This window comes from Protobothrops mucrosquamatus, unplaced genomic scaffold (assembly GCF_001527695.2).
Source record: "Protobothrops mucrosquamatus isolate PMUCROS unplaced genomic scaffold, P.Mucros_1.0 scaffold1470, whole genome shotgun sequence".
In the NCBI taxonomy this organism is placed as follows: Eukaryota; Metazoa; Chordata; class Lepidosauria; order Squamata; family Viperidae; genus Protobothrops; species Protobothrops mucrosquamatus.
The window spans coordinates 131,808-153,013 of record NW_015387648.1 but is presented as its reverse complement, the minus strand read 5'-3'; the positions used below and the strand labels follow the sequence as shown (position 1 = coordinate 153,013).

The 21,206-nt window shown below is 35.3% G+C and overlaps 1 protein-coding gene across 1 annotated transcript in view; it reads right to left on the bottom strand.

Annotated features, from left to right (window-relative positions):
* The window catches only part of SDCCAG8 (serologically defined colon cancer antigen 8), a 109,283-nt gene that overhangs the window by 42,248 nt on the left and 45,829 nt on the right, over window positions 1–21,206 (bottom strand). Inside the window, exons 14-15 of the mRNA XM_029285285.1 lie at window positions 9,869–9,996; window positions 2,113–2,221 (exon numbers count right to left, since the gene is read on the bottom strand). Coding sequence (XP_029141118.1) covers window positions 2,113–2,221; window positions 9,869–9,996 — 237 coding nt within the window. The remainder of the gene's footprint in view (window positions 1–2,112; window positions 2,222–9,868; window positions 9,997–21,206) is intronic.

Sequence of the window (21,206 nt, the reverse complement as noted above, 5' to 3'; positions counted from 1 at the left end):
TCAATATTGTTCTATAGCACCAAAATAGATATAATCCTAGACAGCAAAGGAGGCCAAAACTTAAAAATGAAGGAAGTATTTCACTTAACTATAATTTAATTTGAATCATTGATCTAGACAATGAAGTTTACACAGCATGAACGGCCTGATACTTGTAAAAATGCTCGACTTCTGATATATCTTAAGAGGCATAATCTGAGGAGATAACTTTTAATTATATTCCGAATCATCTTATTTATAAATGTTAGTGTCAATGTTAGTTTCTTGGTATTTAGAATATGTATTTGTGACATGGTGAATAAGAAACATACATTATTTATTACAATTTTTCCAATCTTTATCCGTTTCATACACAATCATTATTAATTTTGCCAGCAAATTATGTATTGCACAACAGAAATTTTAATAAAGCAGTTTCAAAATGGATTCACCATGAATTTGACAGGCTATCAGATTAATCACTCTAAAATTAATTCTCAGTTGCAGAATGCTCCAATCTCCATCAACAAAGTTGCTAATACCGTATTTTTCCGCCTATAAAACGCACCCTTGTATAAGACGCTCTGACATGCGTATTTCTCCGCGCTGATCAGCTATTTGGTGGAGCGCCGAACAGCTGAGTTGGCAAATCCAGAAATTCAGCCGGCCAACGATCTTGCCCCCTCCCCCCTTCTGTTAGTGGCAAGCCCACAGGGGCTTCACACCTGCACCAGGCGGCATGGCAACCCACATGGCCTGGGCTGTGGAGGTTACCATTATTTTTCTGTGTATAAGACGCTGCACTTGTATAAGACGCACTTGATTTTTGAACAGGGTGTTTGCAGGAAAAAATACACGGAAGAATATGGTAATTACTTCAAGAATATTGCCCTGGAGATTCTTCTGTAATTTCAAGGGGATAAAGGCACAAGTGAGTTTCTAGCTATAAGCAGTAATGATGCTGGTAGGTATTTCTAGATTTTTCTATAAAAGTCTTTTCTATGTTCTTTCCAGGTATGGATTACAACTCCCATCTCTCTCAACAAGAATGGGTATCAATGCCCCATGCAAACTGAACACAGTGAGGATGGAGATGTTATGAATGTATAGAAAAGCACTGCATGCTACAACGTTTAGTTTAAGGTTCCACTTCCAGGGCTTTTTTTCTCATAGAACGCCCAGAATGGAATTCCGGCACCTTTTTTGGATGGAACCTTGTAGGGTAGGCAAGGCGGGTTGTATGAAGTGTGTGAGTTCCGGCACCTTTTTTTTTTTTAGAAAAAAAAGCACTGTCCACTTCTATTCAGATTAACATGATTAGCATTAGGTACAGTAAAAGAGATGCCAACTGTAGCAATAGCATTTCAATGCCCAACTATACAAATAATTGTCCCTTGAATGTTTGTAACTTAATCTGAATCAGATACTTGTTGTTGTTTTTTGGCAAGGGTGACATATAGAGTGCATATTCATAAATAAATATGCAGTGTCCAAAATGGGTAAACAATTCCTTATGTGTTGTATTTATTTATCCCTTACAAAGAATATGTACCTTAGAAACAATTTTATTTAAAAACTTATTTATATCTGCTTTAGGCAGTCCATAAGACTAACAATTTGCAATCCATAATGTATTAAAAGTATTCAGCTAATTTAGTTAATAAAAATGGTAATTTTAGAAAAAGCTAACATTGCACATATATTGTGATTACAACTACTGTGATACGCAAATATTTACTTCTTTCTCATTTTCAATTAGGAATCACCAATTCTTTTTGTAGGAAGGAAGCCCATACATACATACCACACACACACACACACACACACACACAGAGAGAGAGAGAGAGAGAGAGATTATATATTAATACAAATCATAGATTTTCATTAGTATGAGCATATAATGTCTATACTGTATATTGGCCGTAATCAGCATCTGCTGTTGTCCACATATTAAATATGTTCATTGGGAGTAAAAGAAGGAAGGAAAGAGATTAGTGATCACAAACAGCCAAAATCTACAGCAATTAACATGTCTTACTATGGGGAAGCAGCTTTCTTTTGAGCACTTACAAATAAAAGGGAAATCTTATACTTTCTAATAGTTTCACATACAAAATTATAGGCTTTCTTTACCTATTTCTTTCAGTAACATGTTCAAGCTTCTTTGCCAATTGACAACATTCTTCTTTTAATTTTGATAGAAGAGCATTCTGGGAACTCAATAACAATTCCAGTTCATTTACTAGAAACAACAATTAGACATATACAAATATAGATAAGTTTTCTGAATATCAGGATTTAGATATTACATGAAGCATTTTAGAAGCACTTTAAAATTTTACTCTGGCTACAGAGCACAAATTACATTTTGACGAAGTTAACTATAGCAAAAGGAAAACCTCTTTAAAGTATTAGGACAAACACATAGTCAAGTTTATTTCTATGAATTGTAAGGTTTTCTTTCTTTTTGTTGTTCAGATACTAAATCAGTTTGATAGAAGCTTCCTAAACAGAGAATAGAACATTCCAGTACTTCTCACTAATAACAAGAGTTGATAGTTTCTCTTTACAAGGAAATACACAATTTCCCTATGAGAAATTCTACAGAATGCTATTTCCTATCTAACTTTTGTCTGCTCGTCTCCATTTTTAAATGAAAAGTTTCTTCAACTTTAGTACCTAACAAATCATCCTGAAATTTTTGGATTGGTCCCAAACAATAAGATATTGGGAGCTAACATGAATTACAAAAATGCTTTAGATTCTGATGCCAAAACTGCTATTTTATTTAAAAGGGAGGAGAAATACAAGGAAAGCAATGCCTCAATACATGTTGCTTTCCCCTCAAACATATTAAGAAGTCCAAAACTGCATCTGAAAAACTAATAAAATTATCCCATAATCCACCACTTGTGAATGAATTGGCATTACATTTTGGCTAATGAAAAATGAAAACATTTATTCATGGAAAGTACTTTCACATAGAAACCACCAAAGATGATCATGCCTTCTTTGTAATTGTGCTAAATATAATCGTCTTTACACATAATACGCTAAAAACAATTTGGCAATGCCATAGCAGATAAATATTCACATGTTTTGGCCATAGTTTATTATTATGCTTTATTGAATTTACAATAGGAGATTGTTGCTTTGATCCTTCTGTATACCAAACATATTTCCCTGCTAAATTCTTATACTATAATATGGTCCTTTGCCAATATATCCTGTTTTGCCCTTATCTATTTTAGTCTGTATATATATATATAGCAAAAAATATTTCTGCTATATAATATATTCAAAATTATTTTTGCATGGAAGCTGGAATTGTCTCATGAGTTAATCTGCAAACTGAATGTACCAGAGGAAATAGAGAATCAATGGACTGCTGCTGGATCAGAGATATATGATACCAGGATACTCTTCAACCTAAATTGTCTGCCAATTAAAGGAACAAAAGTTCCAGTAAGACAGCCCTTCTATAGTAGAGGAAGCATATTATTCTGCTTCTGTTATACTGAATAGATCCATGACTGGTGGCAAATTGCTGCTGACAAATCATACACCATTTGGATTGTTTCTGGCCTTTTGTGTGTGTGTGATATTTGAGATAGTGGTAGTATTCAGTAGTTTGCCTCAGGAATCCCTAAGATTAGGGTGGTTTTTGGGGGGGTGGGGGATATCTTCAAGTCAATGTGGACTCCTGGTGACTTCCTGGACTAATCCCTGGAATTTTTTTGGCAGTATTTTTGAAAGGCCTAGGCTTTCTTCCTAGGACTGAGAGAAAGTGATTACCCCAAATCACCAGGCTTTCTTTGTGTCTTAGATGAGACTGGAACAAAGGGCATGGTGGCTCAGCAGTTAAACATGCTGAGCTTGTCAGCTACAAAGCTGACAGCTTGGGTTTGAGACCCAAGCGCCACATGAACGGAATGAGCTCCCGTTACTTGCCTCAGCTCCTGCAAATCTAGCAGTTCAAAAGCATGTAAATATAAGCAGATAAATAGGTACCACTTTGGTGGGAAGGTAACAGCATTCTGTGCACCTCGGCGTATAGTCAAGATAGCCACATGACCATGGAAGTGTCTTCAGACAATGCTGGCTCCCTTGGCTAAGAAACGGAGGTGAGCACTGCCCTCTAGAGCTGGACACAACTGGACGGGGGAAAAGTTTACCTTTACTCTAACCACTACACCAAACTGGCTCCTCTCAAATTAGTAGTACAGAAATTTAGTGAACGAGTATCACCCCAAATGATTTCAGACAAGGCATTTTTTTTTATTATGATCTGTTCAGGGCAGTAAGATGACTATTTAATTAGGAGAATATAGTTTATTATTCAAAAACATTAATTTTGAATGTGATTTATGGTTATAGGAAGTCCATATTTCTAAAGAAATGGGAGAGCTACTGCCTCTGAATATTTTCTCCATGCTGATAAGTCAGGAAGTTCAGAGGAATGAAAATGGGATGCCAACCACAGCAATGGTGAGGAAATTCAAAATAAATCAGCAGAAGCTAGAACCCATTTTAAAGAATGTACTATAGCTTCAATGGCAAAGAGGATGTTGTAATCTGCCACTACTACTACATCTACACTGATTTTTCTAGTGCAGCTATTGCAAATTATTGTATGAAAGATCTACCACATGAAGAATAGAGGAAAGATGATACAACAATATTTTCTATGCACAAATCTCTTACATTCATTCTAACTAAGATTAGCAGATTCTAATGATGTACTTTCTATGCTTACATGTTTAAACATCAGTTTAAACACAGATATGACAAGATTTCTCATAATAAGAAGCCAATCTTTGGCAGAAGTGCTTGAGAGAGTGATAGATGGATTCTGGAACTGTAGTGCAACCTGTTTTAAATGGAGCAACATTTCCCTAAAGAATCAGGTTTGCAGTCTGTGAGTGCATCTGTATTCACCAAGAAGCAGATGCCCAAGAAGATGTAAATAGGAGTATCTTTGCCCAGTTTAAGCTAGTGCGCCAACTACATCTGTTCTTGACAAGGTTAATGCATCCATGATAATACAGACCAAGGTAAGACTACTCTTTGGCTAGCTCCAATATATACATTATTTCCAATAATGGCCAAAATATATATTACATAAAAAGTGAAAAGAAAAAAACCCCAGTCTAACAGAAGAAACTTAAAAATATATTGAAAATAGTGGGACCAGGATACTTAATGTGTGGGAAAATAAGAAGATTTAGATAGGATCAAGGAAGTATGAGTGCTTAATGAATAAAGAACATACTGAGGTGACTTGGTCATGTAGAGAGAATAAAGAAGGACTGAATTGCAAATAGGTTGAGAGGAAGGAAAAGAAAGTCATATTTTGATAGGGTTGATGAATTTCTGTAAGACAAAAGTTAAAAAGAAAAAAACATAAGGCATTCTATGAGCTGCTGTATGGGCCTGGTGGAAGCAATGGAAGGTTGTAATGTTAGCAAAGATAGGGATGGTGTAATCTAATTTTACCTGCACTTCCTTTCCTTTTTTCTTATCACATATCTTTTAATTTCTTCAGCTTTCTGTTTCTTATTCCTTTTGGGTGCTCTAGCCAACATTGGTACTATAAAAAATAACGTGATGGATTACACACACACACTCTCTCCAATGGTTCTTTTGAAATATAAAACTATATAGCAAAATTATGAAGTATAAACAGTGTATAGAAAAAACTAGACTAGAAGACCTCCAAGGTCCCTTCCAACTCTGTTATTCTATTCTAAAACATGAAATATTGTTATCCCTCTCACAATTAATATCCACCAATGTACAGTGCTGAAACAGTGCAGCAAGTTGTGGAATATTAATATATTAACAATGGGAAAATACCACAAATATACTGTAGCTAGTCTATACCAGTGATGATGAACCTATGGCACGCATGCCAGAGGTGGCACTCCCGCCGCTGCCACCAGCATCTCGTGCAGCTTGAGTAGAGGTAGTAGAGCACGCCCCCATACGCTCACTGGCCTCTGTGTGCGGGGGCCGATGGTGTCAGGCAGCAGCCGTCCCTCCCTCGCCTTGCCCTGCAGCAATGGCACCCCCACCCTATCCCCTGCCTCACCCTGCAGGAAAAGCCTCCTGCCTGCCGCCCCACCCACTAGAGACCCCTGGATCTCCTCCAATCCCGCCCAGTCCCCACAGGCACTCCCCACGAGCAACATCGAGGTGGCCACGCCCACCCCGGCCATGCCCACCCAGTCTGCCATGACTACCGCAGCCACACCCACCCAGTGAGCCATGCCCCCCTGAGGGCACCACAATGCTAATGCGGCCCTGGCACTTTGCGATAAATAAGTGGGTTTTGGGTTGCAGTTTGGGCACTCGGTCTCTAAAAGGTTCGCCATCACTGGTCTATACCATCCATAAAGGTTTTATCCACATTTTTAATGAAAATCCCAGGCCCCTAATTTGTCAGATGTTTTCAAACTATGCAAATAATCCTGCCTTATTCCATCTAACTGATAGAAACTTTCAATTAATTTAAGAATTAAGATCACTGGAAAGGATAGGAATTGCAGGAAAAATATGATTTGGAATCTATTTGAAATAGCAACATTATAATTAATAACAAAATAACAGATAAAACTCCATGCAATTTAATATAATTGCTATTCAGATTAGTTCTTTTTCTGTTTTTTCTGTCTTTTACTTTTTCATTATTGTAGTTCTTTCTTTAAAAAAAATCACTTGACATGAAGTACCATTCTCAAATGTAAGCAGATTAATGGAGATCTTACAGATATGAGTAAAAAGACTAAATGACAACTGGTTCTGCGTATCTGTGCCAAGTCACAGCTGCTTATACACAGAAGTGTTGTATAGAATGTAGAAAGATGCCACTAACAGTCCCTTTCCCCCTAATTCACTTAAGTAGAATGAAATCATAAAGCAAATACTTATGCTCATTTATAGAAAAAAATGGCCTGCTAGGATTTGTGTCACTACTACAGAATTCAAACAGAACACAGTTTCAAATTAGGATGGCTGTCAATTAAATGCTATCCTGGCTTAAGAAGAATGACCAGCAAAAGATGGTAACTAAACAAGCTAACTTTTGTTTTTGGCTTTGCTTTGTGAAAATGCCCAAGTTGAATTTTGAAAGATGGGCAACCATACAAATCATTCAAATAAGTATATAAAATAAGTAACCATTCATAGTTATTCACAAGCTGGGACATCACAAACACATATAAAACTCTGAACTTTGGTGTAATTCAGTTAATTCAAGGTATTGCTAGTGAATCTGTTACAGGCTAGCTTGACCATGATTGCAGGCAGGTTATAAATGTGATATTAATAATCAGAAAAAACAAGTTTACCAGATCAGGACACTTCCTTAAGCAGTATAAAAGAATGTTATGTGCATTTATTTCAAAATTAATCCCATTTTTCTTTTTTTAAAATAATTTACAACAAGTAGATTAAATAGATATTAGAATAAAGTTAATAATATAAAACACAAGACCATAAAACTTTCTTTCCTTAAAAAGGGGAGAGGAATAATTCCATTGTACCAGTAAGCAATAATAAAGAAATAAAACTAAAGCAGCACTTATCCCACCTCAAAGATTTCAAATCAGATTCATATAAGTTGGTGTCTAAATACATTCTGCCTTGGTGGCATATGAGCCAATCAAAAAACAGTAGTGGCCTTAACACCAATAATAAAATTGCCTTGCTTCTCATACCAGATTTTGAGAAGTAGAATTAAGGTGCCAAAGCTTGGACAGAAAAAAACACAGTAGCAATCTAATATCACAGAAACAGGGTCATCCACTATGCACTGATGTATGCCACAAACTAGACACTGTAAAAGTGTTAGTGTAAGGTGGCCAAAAATCAGAAGGAGTCTGGTATCACCTTTTCAGATTAACACATATTTACTAAAAGGTATAAGCTTTTATGAACTACAGCTCAGTTCCAGATTTCTCCTGATTTGGAGCCACAAATTAGAAAATACTTCCAACCAAAAATATAACTAGTAAGTGCACAGACCCAGAGACCACCCTCTGCCTCTCTGACCTGTCTTTAGACAGAGGCACAGACCAGCATACTTTATTCAACATACAAAGTCACCTCACTTCTATTGCTACAGAACTGCATCATATTGAAGGGGAAATAGTGAAATATATCCTTGCAAAACATCAGGCATCTCTAGCCTTCTTTCAAAGACAGAAGTGTCTGAAAAAGCAGTCTTGTAGAAAAGAAATAAAACCTTACAAATTCACCTAGCTCCCCCCCAAAACCCCCTCCCATAAAATTCAACAAATATTTTAGCATCTTCATGGGCATGATCAGATTTAATTTTACATGTTGTAATTAATTTCCTGAAATTCTACCAGCAATTCATTTACTTGTTATAGAGTTGCTTCACAACTCACCAATGAAAAAGTAAGCAGATTATTCACAGACACAAAAGCAAGCCTATACCATATAAGATCTAGCGTGAACTGTGGTGTTTGAAATTCAGTATATTTAATGATAATAGTTCTAGTTTGTTGGAAAGTGGTATAGGCATTTTAATAAAAAACAAATCTTTAAGTGAGCTAACCTCATTTCACAGGAATGTACTACATTACATTATAATCACAATGGAAAATCTGGGAAATCTGACTTGAATCCACATTTTGCTGCATTCCTAACTTGCATATTTAGGCCATAGATAATTCCCCATGATTACTGTCAATTTTGGGTAAATTTATAAAATATTTAGAAAAATTGAAATCATGTTTGAATTTTGTTTCCTTTCCCTTTCATAAATCTCAATTTGTAACTGGTTAAATTACATACACAGATTTTGGAAGGATGGAGATATATGATTCATGGCTTACTACCGCAATGTTTATTTTCATAATTGCACATTTAAATTCATTACAATTTTGGTTTCAAAGGTTGAGTTCTGAAAATGCACGCTTTGGGAGTATTTTCTGCAGTTCTGTATATGGAAATTTGTTATGTATTTGCTGTTAAATACATAGTAGATTCTGATATAAATCTATAAAAGCAATGTTAAAAGACTACACAGTTATTGTCAGAATTTCTATGAATATTTCACCTTCACATTATAAAGGTAAAGAAAGATAAGTCAGCTAAACTGACTTATAAATATTGTATTGAAGGACATGAGGTTTCAGTCATATTACCAGCTGTTGCCAAAATCCCATACTTATCAATTTAAACTCTATGCTGCAAATTCTTGTAGCTGTAAAAGATTAAAGTTGTATCTAAATTTGAGTAGGACAGAATACACAAATTCCAAAAATGTGTGAAGCGACAAAGATTAAATAAAGGAACATATTAATTTGGAGCCAGTGAATTACATCCAGCTGCGACAGTGAATTAAGTACCAATTAATGGCTAAAGCTTTTCTCCAGTTTGGATTCTGAAGCAAACTCATTAAGCTTTTAGAGTAGCTATAATGTGTGTACTGTGGGAACTGTTCAGTACTATTCAGGAGACTTTAACTGTAAGCTCAGAGCATTTCCTGCAGAGCTTCTGATGCTATTTTCTTTATATAACATGTGTGCCTGAAAATCCAGCCAAAAATAAACCCTTTGTTTTTCTACTTTGTTGTGGTCCCTCTCAGCTTTACGTTTCTTGAACACAGGTAAATAAACTCATAATCCAGATGGTGCAACAGATGTGAGAGCAGCACTCTGAAATCAACAGACAGTGGGCAATACTTTCCATTTTCTCTTTTAAACGCTAACTAATATGTAATTCGGAATCTCCGGTGTAGTTAGCATCTGCTCCCTTCGGCCAGCCAAAGGTTACAGGTGTTCCTGATGTCATTTCACAGTAAGGCATGGGCCGGGCTTGTGAGTGAGTGCCCAGGCTCTAATCTTTTCCGACCACCTACCAGTTTTATCATGCTGGGCCTCCATTTGCCGCATCTTCTGTGTCAGATCCTGCTCTCTCTGCTGAGCCTGAAGGACTCGGGTCTTTGCCTCATTGCTAAAGCTTTGCTGAATGTTCTCTTTTTCAGATCTAGGAGGAAAAAAAAAGACTGGAGGCTGAGGAAGCTCAGAAAGTACACATTTTTTTTAAAAAAGCAAGCCCATACCACATAAGGTCTATATATACACATGTATGATGTATGTATGTATGTGTATACACACACACACACACACATGTGTACAAAATACCAGATCTCTGGGATGAGAATATTAATTATAGTTTTCTATCCAAAATTGTGTATAATACAACTTCAAATTAAAATAGTTAAAATAATTTTAGGAATAATAGAAAAAGCAATTGTACAAAATATTTTAAACATACACGATTAAAAGCAAAACAAATGATAAAACAGCTATATTATTAAAAGCTTGTTCTAGAGAAACAAGACAACAATAACTACACACAGATATTTAAGGAAGGTGCCTTTATCCTGGTTCTCTATTGAAAACATTCTGCTCAGATCCTACACTACCGTATATAGCTACAATATTTATTTATTTATTTGTTTGCTTGCTTGTTTATTTAATTTGTCATCCATCTTATTTCAAAGTCACTCTAGTGGCTTATAGCAATTTTCTTTCCGGGCATCATTTATAATAAGAATCATACTCCTTTTTTATGTCTTGAGATTCTCAAAATGTATGAAAGTATTCATTCTAGATTGTGTATTACAACTACACATTTAACAACTTCTGGATAAATTCTAAATTAAGTTGAACAAAGTACTTATGGTGCAATATACTCAAAAGTTTGTTAATTTATAAGATATCAAGTTCTTTTTATTTGTTGGGCCTAGCTCTTCTAAAATCTGCAATCTCAAGCAGTCTAGCTCTATGATTAATATCAGGGTGACTTTTGATAAAAATCATGCTTCATAGTTATTTTCTTCCACTCTTTAAGGGAATTCATTATCACTAGAACAGATAATTATGTTAAAATTCCTTTGGAATAGCTGGCACAATGCTTTCCCCAATGAACAAAATCAAGGGACATCCCTGATTTTCAAAAGTACTGGAGGTAAAGAAATGAACAGAACAACCAACTGTGGAACTTTTAATTTTGAAAAAAGAATCTAGTTCAGTCAAATTTGGGTAGTCCATTTAAAAACACCGAATCTAGCTATAAAGAAGGTAATTTTATACAACACCACGGCACATTGTGGAGCCAACCATCAAAAGTTTCAAGTGACTAATGTGATCAAAGGTCTATTAACTTCCAGCCCGTGATAAAAGAAGAAAAATGTTTAAATAACTGGTTATTACTAACACTGCAAATAGAATGCCATGTTATCTAGTCTAATGTCTAGACCTAATAAGCATAACTTTGGTCTCAGCTTGTCATGTTATACTGGCAGTTTGATTACAACAATGCACTGTTACTCCAGGCTGCACTTGAAAATTGCTCAGAAGTTTCAACTGATCCAGAATGCAGCAGCACTGGTAATAATGGTCATTCCTTGGCATGCCCTTGTGACACTTCTGCTTTGCAAGCCAAAATGGTTGCCAGTCTGCTTGTGGGTGTAATTTTAGGTGCTCCTTATTACCTATAAAGACCTATATGGCATAGGGTAGGTTATTTGAAGGACTACCAACCTCCCATGGTTTCTGCCTGGGCAATATAGGCCAGCAGAGTTGGCTCGTTCCAGCTCCCTTCAAATCAACATTATTATTAATCATGACCCAGGAAGTGCAACTTCCTTCCTGTAGCATCTGTCCTTTTGAATCAGACACACATCTCCATTGGCATACCATAAAGCTGAATACCTTATTGTTCTCCTAGGCCTTGATGTAAGATAGATGGTGCCCTTAGGCATGTTTGCTATTGTTGTTCTGTTTGTATATTAGCTTGGTTGCTATTGGGTTTTCAAACTGAATTAATTACACACACACACAATTTCACTTAAAGTACTGAAGAATTCTATCACTACAGTACTGGGAAGAATTTTGCTTTAAACATAAAACATTCAAATAGCAACTGCCATACCTAGTTATTCATAACCATGACATTAAACTTACTTTCTCAGTTCAGATACATTTGAATTGCCTTGTACTATGGATAGCATTCTAAATTAGCATTGCTTGATGCAGATTGCTTCTGTTCAAACAAGTCTTAGCTGCCTTTTTTATCAACAACCCTCCCCCAATTTTTAGGCAACCCAAAGTCATATCCCATTCTATTCAGTAAAGTCCAAAAACCTCAGGGGGTGGGTGGAGGACACCTTAAACGGGCAGGATGAAAATAAATAGCCAAACCTATATGAAATATATACTAGGGTGCAGCCTAACCTATGTTAAAATAAGAAAAAAAATGTTAATGTAAGTATCATCAATTCTAGGGCTTGCTGCCTGAATGAAACCCTGTGGAAAGTTCAAATTTTGGCATCATTCTGAAAAAAAGGAAAATGTCTGTTGATGTATGTTTGTGTATGTATGTTAATAATAAAGACAGTAAAGGCAAACAAACTATCTAGAAATAGCTTGCCTACAGATAACAAGTGTTCTTGTAACAACCATATATTTTAGTACCAGATAGCTGGAAGGAAGGAAGTTAGTCTCTTAGTTCAGTGCAAGAATCTAGTTTTAAATACATCTGACAGGATGCTGCTTTGTTTGAAATTCTTGGTTGCATTCAAGGTCAGCAGGTATTCCTTGAGTATGTTTTGACTTCTTGGCGGTCTTCAATATCATTGATTATGGTATCCTTCTGGCTTTGGGAGTTGGGAAGCCCGGTACTGTGCTGGTTCTCCTCCTTCCTCTAATGTTGGTTCCAGTTGGCATTGACCGAGAGTGAGGCGTCCTAGTCATGGCTCTTGCTTTATTAAGTTCCACGGGCTTCGGTACTATCTCTGCTCCTGTTTAATATCTACATTAAGCTATTGGGTGACATCATGCATCACACTGGAGTGAGCCATCATCAGTAGACTGACAATATCCAGATTTACATCCCTGGCACACTAAGCAATGCTGTTAACATCCTGTCTTGGTGTCTGGAAACTGTTAAGGTTTGGATGAGGAACAAGAGGCTTCAGGTCAATCTTGACAAGATGAAGTGGCTCTGGGCTTGGGATCATCTGATTCCAGGGATTTGTGATCTCTTGTTCTGAATGGGGGAGCATTGCCCCAAACAGACCTTGCATGCAATCTAGGATCTTCCTGGCCTCATGATTTCTTTGTGAGAAGTAGTTGGCAGACATGACTAGAAAAATAATAGCATATGGAAATAACCTTGGGAGACAGGAGAAAGAGCCTCAGAGTAGACATGATCAGACAAACATGATCTCAATCCACAGGAGGAATGGGGGTATGGCAAGCATCTCAGGATGGATCTTCCTTAGTTTCTTCAACTGTAAAGGCGGGGGGGGGGGGAAGGAGGGAATGTACTTTCAAACTTGCAAGATTCTATGAATGTATCCTTACAATAAAGTAACAGTATTTCTGGCTGCACTTCCTGTCTGGACTGTCTCACAAACTAACCAGAAAAGCTTTCACAGAGTTTCATATTGCATGTCAGTTGCACCCTTTCCTGGATTGGGACGCTTTGTTTTCAATCATTCGTGCTCTGGTTTCCTCCTGAATGGAGGAAGCTGCAGCTGGTGCAAAATGCAGATGCAGGGGCAGTTATGTATGCTTCTCAGGCAGTTCAAGTTACATCTCTGCTCCATGAGCAGCATTGGCTTCCAATGTGGCTCTGGGTGCAAATTAAGGTGCAGGTAATGATATGGCATATAACCAGGATATTGGAGAGACTACCATATATAACTGAAAACAAAGTGGCAGTGATTAGAATGCAGTATTGCAGGCTATCTCTGCCTACAGTCTGGAGTTCCATCCTTTTGGGGTCAAGGTTGACTTGGCCATCCATCATTCTGAGGTTGATAAAATGAGGACCAAGATTATTGGAGGCTGTAAGTCTAAGTGCTATTACTATTACTATCCATCTGATATTAAATTATTGCTTGAGAGCCCTCATAATATTCTGCATGGGTCTAGGACAACTGACTGTGGCCAACTCACCATGGGACAACTTGCCATGGCAAAATCGCCATGGGACAATTCGCCATGGCCAACTGGCCACAGGACAAGAATTACATTAGTATCGAAGAAATGGTGGAATAGAATCATTAAAGAAAGGATGCAAAAGGAGGGACAAAATGAAATGTTTCTCACAAAAATTAAAATTATTTTTAAAATTATTTTAAATAATTAAATTGAATTGTTGAATTATCCTGCAGTTATTTGTCTCACAACAAGCTGGCTGTGGTGAGTTGTCCCATGGTGAGTTGTCCATGGTGAGATGGCCGTGGCAAGCTGGCGGTGGTGAGTTGGCCATGGCAAGTTGGCCATGGCAAGTTGACTCATTCCGATTCTGCACTGTGCCCTCCCATGCCCTGCAAAGCTACTTAACATTTATATGTAAAACATATAAATTCAGCATTTGCAGATTAGGTACTATCAAATTTGCTTCATGCCACTTTGTTTTCTATTATGTATGGCACAGTGAAGATTGTAGAGACTATAAACTGAGGTTCAGAGAACAAAATGGATTGAAAATGGGTCAATAAAATGAGATTTGGCTGAAATAAGACAGATGTACTTTGGTACTCTTTCATTTATTCAGAAACTTGCAACTTGAGTTCATGGAATACTACTTCTACATATTACTTCTTGTGTTCTACTACATAATGCAAGCACAATATATAAGGGGCATTGTATATCTGGGAAGAATTCAAGCCAATTGATTCCCAAACAGTGAACAGAGTTATTAAGGCAGTAGTGTGGTCTCATATGTATTAGATCAAGGAGATGACATGTGGTTATATTTAGGTGTGTTGAATGCATCCTTGATGGAGGGGTTGGTTTGGCTGGATCTTAAAGAGGTGGTCTACCTTGTCCTCAAGGAATCATCATGGACTCGGTTATGGACAATTTTCATCCTGTTTCCAAAGATATTGAGAATGTAGTCAGCCTGCAGCTCTAGAAGATCTTGGAGAAAATGGATTACCTAGACCTTTTTAGTCAGATATCAGGCTTGTATATAGAACTAATGCAACACTGATTACAATTGGAGATGATCTGTATTGGGACTAAGATGGAGAAGGTGCATCCTGGCCCTCAATCTTTCAATGGCTTTTGATATAATTGGTCATTATATCCCTCTGGAACAACTTTTGGAAATTGAGAATGCAGGAGATGTTGAGGTGGTTCTTCTCAGGGAAATTCCAGTCAGTGTTGGTAGCCCTAGAACTCTGCTTTATAGGGCTCCTGAGAATTCTAATTTTCTCTCTGCTCCTATATAACACCTACATGAAGCTGCAGGATGAGATCAATTACTGGAAAGGTTAAATATCATGAATATGGCTGATTATATGCAGCTTTATATCTCTACCACAAGCTGATCAGGTTATGCTATCAAATTATTTCCTGATATCTAGAATTTGTGAAGAGCTGGCTGAAAAAAATCAGGCTTTGTCTAAACTCAAGCAAGACTATAAGTCTAGTTTTAGGGACCCATTTCTGGAAACTCCTCCAGACAAGTGCACTATTTGGGGCTGTCTCAGACTTGTGGTTGATGCCATAGCAGATGAAAGTCATAAGTGGTTTAGGATTTTGAGTATGTTGTGGTCTTGGCTATACAGTTTTATACTGTCTTGTTGTGCGTTCACTGTTAAATCTTGCTTTGACTTCAAACTTACATTAGTTGCCCAGAATCACATTTTTTAATTAGGTAGTTCATCCAACAGTCTTTTGCAATATTAACATAGGGTCAACTGTTGGAAAGGATTGTTGCTGCTGTACAAAAAAAGTCAGTTAAGTTGGATGAAGGTCAGCAAAAATAAGTGCAAGAACTGGAAGTCGAGCTAGCTACGGATGAGGAGCAGACAGCTATATAGCTATTTATAAATACCTATGTTAGGTGATCTTCTATCCTGCTTGTTATCAAAATGCTTGAAAGCTTACTAAATATAAATTTTAGAATTAATCTTCTATCAGGCAGAAACTCTGTCTAAAGCCCTGAGGTATTCTTTTGTTCTTACTATATGAAATCATTCCTGAATTTTAATTTATTAAATAATATATTTAACCAACTCAAAAGTTGTAAGTCTGAAACAGGGCTGTTTCTTATTCTAGTCAACCTAGAATAAGAACACAAACATATTTTATCAAAACGTACATGATTAAATGTATTTTCAATTCATTCCCCCTAAGACAGAGACCCAGGAGCCCCAAAAACTTTTTACATGTCTTGTCATGTCTTGATTTTTGTTGATAAAATAAACTAGATTTAATTTAGAATAAGGTTATAAATAAGAAAAAATCAATGACATGCAGTTATGATGGTTTTTGAACAATATCATGCTTTTTTATTAAAAAAAAAATCCATAACCACACAAAAATAGTTTTGGCAGAATTACATGTCTAAATTTGGATTATAAATATATTGTTAAAGTATGGCATCTCTATTAACATAGGACTATAATTATAAGAAAAACAGAGAAAAAGGAAGCTTGGATAAATCAGATATAATTTATATAAGGACCAACCACAAAATTTGTCTAGATATCGAAATGTTGAGCTTCATTTCCTTTTACACAGAAAGACTCCTAGAAAAAAAGTTAGTTAAAGACATATTGCTTGCAATTATGCTATAATTGTAGCAAAAAATGTCCAAACTGTAATATTTGGATTTCAATATTATGTTGTATTAAACACAGTGTATGTGCATCCTAGACTTGATGGCACACAATCAATTAAAAATATTCTATAGGATTATGTTACAATAATCTATTATTATTATTTTTAAATTAAGCATTTAGGATTAGATAAGAAATATATCCTAAAACAAGACTGTAGGGAACAATTAACAGGGCCTGAGTGTCTTAAGATTTTTATGACTCAACAGAAACTGATTTTGAAACTTCCTTGATTTCCAAACAATAATGTGCTACTTAAAAACCTCATAGGAGAATTCTGGATTAGCATCTGTACCTTAATTATAATTAAAAAACCAGATGCTCTGCAAATGCTCTTCCTATGAACATCTTAACAGTTCTTTAAATTTGTGTTATTTTTATTTTGTTTTAACAGATACTTAAGAACAAACACAAGAAAAGAAAAAAAATAATGGAGTGAAAAAAAGATTTGTGACCTTATAAAACTAAGTAAGAATTTTCAAAATAATACTAGATTAATAGTGAATATATATATATGATCTTCCTTCAATTTAGCAGTACAAAACCATGGTTCAAATCAAATCAATCAGCACAAGCAGTCAATATAGTAAGAATCACCAACTAGAACAATTAATAACACTATCTAATCTCACAAAGAGTGTGCTAATTAAAACAAATCAGGCAAAATCTTATATTTTAAAGCCTTACATACTTTTATGTTCTTAGCTATTCTCAAATGACATAAAAGTGCATTGTATCACAGCCTGCCCCGCCTCATTTTTTTTTGCTCTGAGTAACAATTAGACAACGAATAAGATTCTGTATGTTTTATAACATGCTTTTCAGGGGAATGGATTTCTTTCACATTTTGTCAGAATGTGACATTTCTTTGCAAGCAAAGCAAAACTAAGAGACTACTCTGCAGCTAATATCGAAACCTTTTCTTATTATCATCTTGATTTGGCTTGCCTGAACCACAACATTTTTCTAATCATAACTTTTGTGTGTTAACATTACCAAAAATTGACAGACAAAGGACTATTCTTGTCAATTTAAAAAGTGTTTGACACACTTTATGTTATTTAGAGCAATGGATGAATGGATTTTAATAGCAACTTTCCAACTACACTCACAATTACTGTCATTACGCTAAGTGCTTGATGTCCCACTGTGCAGTTTTGCTTACTGCTTTTTTACCTTCTTCCATGCATACTTTTAGCCACTGACTGTACAGCCTTTCAGTGTTTTCTGCCTTTTCCTTTAAATAAACTGGCTCTGGCTCCCTCCATCTGGTTCCCCTTCCGTCAGCAACCCTGCACCTGTTCACACCTCCTCTCCTGTTGGATTCCACTGAACATTTCCTCCTCTGCCAGGGCTATTCTGGCACTCACAACCTTTCTGTCATTCAATCCATCTGTCAGAAGTGAACTTTGTTTACTGCAAGCTTCTGCTTTCTTCTTCAAGATGCAAAGCCCCTCAAGGTCATTGTCAAAAGAACTGTCGGCAGAGATTTAATCCTTAGTAAGAGACAAAGCTGGACAGTTACGCATTATATATTTTTTTCCAATAATGTTGAAGACAATAGCGGAAGAGCAATATAATCTTTTTGAGGATCACTGAAAAATCCTCAAAGATAAAATTCATCTTCTTTCCATAAAATCTTGTACTGGGAACATTATTTATTTAGCAAATTTAGCTAAACAAAAGGAAAATCTGACAAACTACGTAGAAGAGAAAATACAATTTCAGAGAAGACTAAAATGTATATTGGACTAAAAAAAATAAGGAAAAAATTATTAATCAATTTTTTTTAAAGAGAACAAAGCAATATTCATAACCAAATGCTACTTTAAGCTGTAACATAGCTATATTTAAACTGTCATTCATCTATGACTAAGTATCACATTTTGAAAATGTAAGGTACAAAAATCAATTCACCACTGAGAAATTTTATAAATGTTACACAGTTTGTATGATTATCCATATTGCTATTCAAGTTAACAGAAAGAGCAGAGCAGCTACTTTTGAGACATTTTATACTGTCAGCAGGATCTATTATGCAGACTTAGTCAAGCATGCATCTGCTTTTCAAAAATTTGTTCCAACAGTCGCATACTATTGAATTATTAACTAATTTCTTTAAAAAAATTCAAATAAGAAACATTTTCTTGAATAATACCCAAATTTCAAGGTATTTTTCTTCACCTGCTAGAAATGTGTATTGAAAGAAAAGAATAATTATTTTACTAGCTAACATTTAAAATGGTTATGGAACACAAAATATAACTTCAGAGTTTTTAAAGTAGAAACTTATCATTTTCTATATCTTAAACCAATCACTTAGTATTACTTGCTTAAACAATAAATGTTAAACACATAATTAAATTCCAGCTTTAATATATTGGAAATAAGAAACAAGTTCTTGCCTTTGTAATGATGTGTTTTTTAGATTTTTATTAGTCAAGTATTCATTTAAGGGAATTAAGATATTCATGATCTTCTCAAAAGGTCTACTGCATAGTGCCTATCATATTACTTGTGTCGATAGATGCTTTTAGTTCTTAAATGATGTGCTATGTTGAGAACATGACAGAGATAAGATATAATGATACGGACAGGATATAATGAGAACAAGAAATCATACCAGCTGCACTTTTACAAAACGTACACAGATTGCAAGAATGAGAAGGCAATAGTGGGACAGTTGATGTGGCAATCAGGCTGCCATGGAAAAATGCAACAATTGAGCAGGAAAGAAGTCAGCTCCCTGTCATAATTGAAAAGACAAGAGACAGAAGAGAACTAGCAGATGGGAAAGAAAGAAAGAATCATTTGAGGTTTTTTTTTTCTGCTTGTAATTGTTACTTGCCAGGACAAGACTGAAACCATAGTAAAACAATAATGTTTTTCATACATCATAATTCCATAAGATTGATTTTAATGTTTAAAAAGAAATGTTAGGCTTAAAATAATTTAACAAGTTACTACTTTATAATACAAATGAATAGGAATTTACTTACAAGCTCCAAAAAGCAGAGTCTTCCAACCTAGTAATTTATCCTTTGTAAGGAAAAAAACAACATCCCAAGGATGATTTCACTTAAAAAAAATATATTTTTTCTTTTTGTCACTGCGATAGCTCCATTGTTTTTCCGCAGAAAATTTGGCATATTAAATATGTATTATATGCATATTTCTACCTTATTTTATAAAGGTATATTTAAGTTGGATATCATAAAACATCAGCTTGAAACATCCAAATATAAAATGTTATACACATTCTGTTTTGTTATTTACTAATTAAATAGCATGAATAAACTTATCCAGATTCAAAACCTAAAAAGGAGGTAACCAAATAATTTACTGTAACAGGTACAGAACTGACAACCTTCAGCAATTTGCGTGTATTCAGGAATATTAGCTTTGCTTAACAGACCAATATCAGCATAAACATTGCAAATGAAGGTCTCTATATATAATCAGATGTATCTATTAATCGCTCTTTCAGAGAAAAAAAAATCTAAGCTTGATTATCAAGCTATGTCATTTTCCATCATCTTCAAGGGAAAAAAACCCTGAAAATACAGCAACATGTTCACAATTTGTTTAGCTGTTATACTTACATATTTCATTTTCACTTAATACTTCTTTAATGGCTTTGGAAATATTGCATTGTCAAACAATATATTTTTAAAAGGACTAATACATTAGATGATAAGAAATCAGCCAACTGACAGATTTTAAAATGCACTGTATTAATTATTACTGCAAGCACTGCCAGAAAACAAGAGATCTGATTTATTCCAAATCATTTGATAGCTGTCATCATAAAGGAGCGGATATGGGCTAAATAATGGCAGGTAAAATATTTTTCTTTTTATAATAATGGAAAGTATTTCATTTATATATGTAGAATTAAATCAACTACTTCAGAAAGAACCAGTAACCAAGAGAGTAGACTAGCTTTCCCACAATTCTTGTGAATAGGCTTTGAAAACAGCAAACGTTTTGTTCCACATCTTGATGAAAATTACCTTATGTACAGCCTTCTTTATAGTACTGGATGTAGTTGTGGATGTGTTAGTGAATACAGAATACACATAGCTCAGGGGAAAGAAAAAAAATGCTTGCAAAAATCAATTAAGGAGAACAAATAACAACTTTACATCCACTGCAATGATTCAATAAAATGCTGCTACATCAAATAAGAGTATTTTTTTCTTGACGGTCCTAAATTAGATGTATCACAGTAATGGATACATAAATAGCATATGTTTCTGTTATACTTCCTATTTCAAATCCCTGTAATATTTGTCCCCCCCTCCCAGCCAAAATTAAGTCTATCCATAAATCTCTGCAAACAGAAAAATATTCAAGTTGAAAAAGGAAAGGTGTTTCAATCTTCTTTGTTAAATATCCATCCCTATTATCCGCAATTATATATTTCTTTTCAAAGAATTTCATCATTCATCTTGCTTATCTAACTACGATAACTATTCTGTGTAACAGGTCCATATTTAAATTATTATTTTTTTCTCATTCAATTTTTTTACCCAGATATCAGTAAGAC